The sequence below is a fragment of the Artemia sp. Qi Xiang Cuo genome, chromosome 10 (genome assembly GCF_049724085.1).
Source record: "Artemia sp. Qi Xiang Cuo chromosome 10, ASM4972408v1, whole genome shotgun sequence".
Classification (NCBI taxonomy): Eukaryota; Metazoa; Arthropoda; class Branchiopoda; order Anostraca; family Artemiidae; genus Artemia; species Artemia sp. Qi Xiang Cuo.
This window is the reverse complement of record NC_142803.1, coordinates 31,719,129-31,724,327: the sequence shown is the minus strand read 5'-3', so window position 1 is coordinate 31,724,327 and position 5,199 is coordinate 31,719,129. Positions and strand designations below refer to the sequence as shown.

The following is a 5,199-nucleotide window of genomic DNA, read 5'->3' as shown; positions in this document are numbered from 1 at the left end:
TGATAGGCTAGTGATTGAAACAGCAAATGTTCCGACCCCACCAGACTCAAAACTTATGAATCTACAGGATATTATAAAACAATATGGACAAATAAGGTGTTCTCAGTTCCTAGATACCCCATTTTCATCCAGAGAGAATAAAGTATGGTATTACAGATTAAAATCTGGATACCTAATAATAATAATAATAATATAATGCAAAACAAATAGGCCAAAGGACCTCTACAAAAATCATTTAAATTGAAACAAATTATAGGCACTTTCACTGTAGTTTTTTTTCCAGTTCCTGCTTGATGGAGTTTAATGAGTTGGCACTGATGACTTCAAAGGGGAGCTTGTTCCAGTGTTGTGTTACTCGGTTCTTGAACGCCCAACAGCTAATGTCTTTTTGGAACCTCTCCTGTTGAAGCTTGAGGTTGTGACCAAAAAGGTTCGTGTGGCTGAAGCTGAGAACATCGGTAGCCTGGATATTTTCGTAGGCATCGTAGCAAAGATTGAATACCTCAATGAGGTCTCCATGGTGCAGTCAATAAGCTAGTGAAGGAAGTTTGAGCTTGTGGAGCCTATCTTTGTAAGGTAAGTTTCTCAGAGTTGGACAGAACTTTGTTATTTGTCTTTGAACTTTTTCGAGAGCTTTGATGTCTTTGTTGTAAAAGGGACGTGTAGTGCAATGACCATATTCAAGGATTGGCTTTGTAGAGAAGGCAAAGGGTCTTATCATTTTCAAAAGTGAAGTTGCGCCTTAAAACTCCTGCAATACGATTTGCTTTCCCAATAATGCTGTTGTAGTAGGCCTGGAAGTCGAGGTTGCTGTCAATGACAACTCCCAAGTCGCGCTCCTCCTGGGATGATGTGATCGGTAAGTCTCCTAGTCTATATTCATATTGGATAGTAGGTTTCCCTATTGTTAGCTTGTGGCTTTCGTCGATATTGATTTCCATCAGCCAGTTGGAAATCACACTATTGAGCTTGTCAAGATCCTCTTGCAGAGATTGTGTATCGGCAGCTGTTTTGATTACTTTATGCAGCTTGGTGTTGTCTGCATACAGTAGAATCTCTGAGTTGATGCCTTCTACTAGATCACTGAGATACAGGTTAAATGAGAGAGGGCCAAGGACCTGTTGCTGACTTTTCTTTGATTCCAATAAAATTTGCACCATTCATCACTATGTTGGTGGTGTTCAACATTGCTTCAAACCCCCAATATATCCTTTTTGAGTATTTTGTACTAGCAGCAGAAATTACAAAAATGAAGATAATTTGCAGAAAAATGAGTGTTCCAGAAGTATTTGATTCCATAATAATTTTACAACTACCTAAGAACACTGAAAGGACAATTTATAATATGATGATTCAAATCATGAAAAAGACAATGGAAAATTCATAGAATTCTGCAGTGCAGAAGACAGCAAGAATAAGTAAGAAAAGATGTATTGGTACCAGCCAGCCTATTGGCCTTAAACTGCTGGGAACAGGCAGCTCTGGTACTTGCACTTCCCACAAGCCATCATCAAAATAGTGGCTTTCATAATAATATGCCAATTGGAGTTTATTTTTATTTTCAGGTGTTGATTTTTATGTAGACAAAGAAGGATTACACATCATTTCAGCAAGAATTGCTGAATACATAGAAGAATTGCCGACACAAGGATTGAAGATACTATTTTGAAGTCAATGGGGTGAAAGGATTGCATGGTAGTCCATATAACCTCATACAAACTCTGGAACTGTAAATGCATGGGTTTTACTGACTGGAAAGAATGGGCAAAAACTACATTTGGTAGAAACTAGTATCAGTTACTTGCAAGACGTTTAGGTTGCAGTCATGTTTTATAAAAGGTGAGATTGTAATTAGATTAAGAGTGGTGGGTGGTAAAGAGAGAGACACCCATACAAGAGAACCACGTGTCAGTTTCGAAGTTCATAAAATTACGTGAGTTGGATGATTGATCTCAAGGACAAAGGAATAGATTAATGAAAGGCATTAGATATGTCAAGTTTAAGAACAAATCAAGAAAAAAAAGAGTTCGGGATGTGGGAATATATTTGACAAAGACTATTGTAAATGGATAAATGCCATTTTTTACAAAAAAAAAAACAAGCCGAAATGGATTTTAGCTGCTGAGCAGGTTGTTTGCAACTAGTTTGCTGCATAAGCAACCAAAAGAATCAAATTGACCAGACATTACTACTGAAAAAATTCTAGAAGTCTTAGAAAAAGAAGGTGTAAGCAAAGAGGTGCTTATGTTTCAAAGCTGTGATTATACAGGTAATATATCTGGTATTAGAAAGTGTCCAGGAACACATATGAGTGGAACTGGGAAGACAAGTATGCCAAGTTCAATTCCTGCCTTATAGAAAGAATCTCATTGTAGAAGACATCTGCAACAACACCTCTGAAGTTAAAAAAATATTTGAAATATTACAGAAACTGTATGTCTTCTTCAGAGGTCAAACAAAACAAGTTATTGCTTAGAAACAAGCAGTTGCGAGTGCTGAATCAACACTGAAGCTTAAGAATCAGTCAATGACAAGATGAACATCCAAGGTAGAGAGTTTGACAGTGTTATGGACCAGCTTTGATACTATTGTTGAAGTTCTCAATGAGCTAATAAAACAGAACAAAGACAAGATCATAAAAGAAGAAGTTCTTGGTATTCTTGGTATTCTGCATTGAGACCTCACCTCCTTTAATTTCATTCTGATTCTTATGTTCATATACCAAGTCCTGTTTAAGACAAATATTATCACAGAAAAGCTTCAGACTAAGCAGCTTGATCTAGTGATTGCAAACAAAAACTCAGGGCAACACACAACAAGTTATATGCTCTCCTCCAAGACTGATCAGATAGAGAGGGAAATCAAGACATCAAAAGCAGCAGTGGAAAAAAGTTAGATCACTAGCCAAAGACAACTTCCAGCTTAAACAATATCCTAGGCATCCACCTGCTGGGTGATATTTTAAACACAAGCCATTTTCTTTCTTGAATTGAAGAAAATGTTGATACATTAATGCATAAGAACAGAGTTCTTCTTTAGCTCCCATGCTGTGAATATCTAACCAAATAAATAGCATTTGTAATCGGATTATATTTGAAGTGACAAATAGGATAATTTATTGCACAACCCAAGTATATTTCATAAGGAATGTAAGTGATTGTAATTCCTGACCTAGATTCAGTGTGAGATTATCTTTTTAGATTTTGAAATCTCATTAATTCAGTGACCTTGAAAGCAATTTCTTGGACTACAAAGCTATAACCCCACAGTGAGGTCACTGCCTGTTTCATTGGATATGATTTACGGATTGTGCTTTGGACTATTTGCGATTGCAAGGTAAATTGTGCGCTATGGCAGAAAAGCTGATTCTGAGCCCTGTCTTGAATTTCATGAGTCGGTCTTTGACTGATGGGGTCAAACAAGAGACAATTCAGAAGGCAGCTGTTGCGTTTTTCGATCACGATCAAATTATACAGGCAAAAAAGATTCTATACACAGAGTTAAGCGTCACATCGCGAGTTGTGATTCATACTAGAGATGAAGAGAACATTTTTGATATGTGTAAGAACCTGGTCTCACAGGCTAGCAAAATGCCAGTATCCCAAAATTCGTGATTTTAAACCCATGTGACGTCCCGACTGTTGGTGAGGCTGTCAATTCTACATTTGTATCAAAAGTTAACGAACTGTCCAGAAAACTTGATGGTTTTATTACGAACGTCACTTGTACCTCAGCAAGTGCCCCTCCCCCCTCAGCCTCCAAACCCGACCACCAAGCCTTTATTTGCAGTAATTCTGAAAAATTCCACCAAAAGACCTGAAAGATCTATCTGAGCGTAGAGCGTATATAGACAATCTATGCCCTACTTCTGGTGGTGATATATGTGAACTCAGGCGTCAAAAAGGTGAATGGAAGCTCTTCGTCTTGTGAAAGAAAGCTGTGAATCAAATAGCCAATACTGTAAAACGTTCTGATCCCAGTCTGAATCTCTCTGTCAAAGAAACACCCTTCTTTGCCGTTCTGAAGCAAGTTCCAGGGGATTTAAATAACACAACACTTAAAGACTTAATCCCAAAGTGTAGTAAAATTGGACAATGCGGAAAGTCTCGTGCGTTCAAAGTTTATTTCCTAACTCGTGCTGACCGAGATCAATTTCTAAGGGACTCTCTGAAAATAGGATATGATATACTATCGGTTTAAAAAAATGTTTTTATGCCCCATCACTGCCTTATTTGCCATATGATTTGCCACGTAGCTGTAAATTGTTTAAACAGTACCATTTGATCTTAATGCAGTGCCAGTGACCATAAGTCAAGCTCTGACTCTCCCTGCAAGAAGAGTCCTTTCTGTGTAGATTGCAAAGTTCTTGGGCATACATGCTACAACGTTAGTTGTCCTAAAAATCGCAAGGCAGTGAATCCATGAGCTCATCAGTTCGGTTTCTATCCTGGAACATCAACGGCTCTTTTGTAAATAGACTTCCTGTGCTTAATGGTTTTGTGCAAATTATAATGTAATTTTTATACAAGAACATTTCCTAACTAAGTATAGTGTAAATTTACTTAAGCTGCAGGAGTCATTGTCTTACTATGTACCTGCTCAACAGCATAAGAATAGAGGCAGGCCATCAGGGGGCCTTGGGACTTTTGTATGTGTTTCCCTTCGTTCTAGCCTCTTCGAAACACGTGATCACTTCTTGGCTGTCCGGGTTGAGGGCCTGTATTTATTAACGTTCATTTACCTACTGATTTTTGTTATGATGAATCCGAGCGTCGTTTTGCTATATCGTGTGAGAAACTAGGTTCGTGTCTTGATAAAGTTGAGCATTTAGAGCTGTTGTGTGTAGTAGCTGGAGATTTTAATTGTAATTTAACAGAAAGGGATACCCAAGGATCCCTGCAAACTATCCTCATTAGGGGTATATTTGGTGATCGGGTTAGAGTGGTTCATAAGGATTCCGATTTTAATAACATTCATACTTCATCTCATACATCTAATCTGGATCACATCGCGATATCTTGCAACCTCGAGAAGGAACAAGTTTCTGTTTTGAGTGAATACCAGCTATCAGACCATTTTCCCATTTCATCTTCCATTATAATTCACACACCACCCCAGCATACACACCAAGCTAATCCTAAAACACCTTCACTTTCGCGTAATTGGTCAAAAATTAATAGTGAACTTTTTATGTCTTCT

The 5,199-nt window shown here is 37.9% G+C and overlaps 1 protein-coding gene across 1 annotated transcript; it reads right to left on the bottom strand.

The window, feature by feature from the left end:
- Positions 1 to 680: 680 nt before the first annotated feature.
- Positions 681 to 1,160, bottom strand: LOC148947670 (uncharacterized). The gene has a single exon (XM_089095977.1). It carries the CDS (start codon positions 1,158 to 1,160, stop codon positions 681 to 683), a length of 480 nt encoding a protein of 159 aa, XP_088952103.1.
- Positions 1,161 to 5,199: the final 4,039 nt, after the last annotated feature.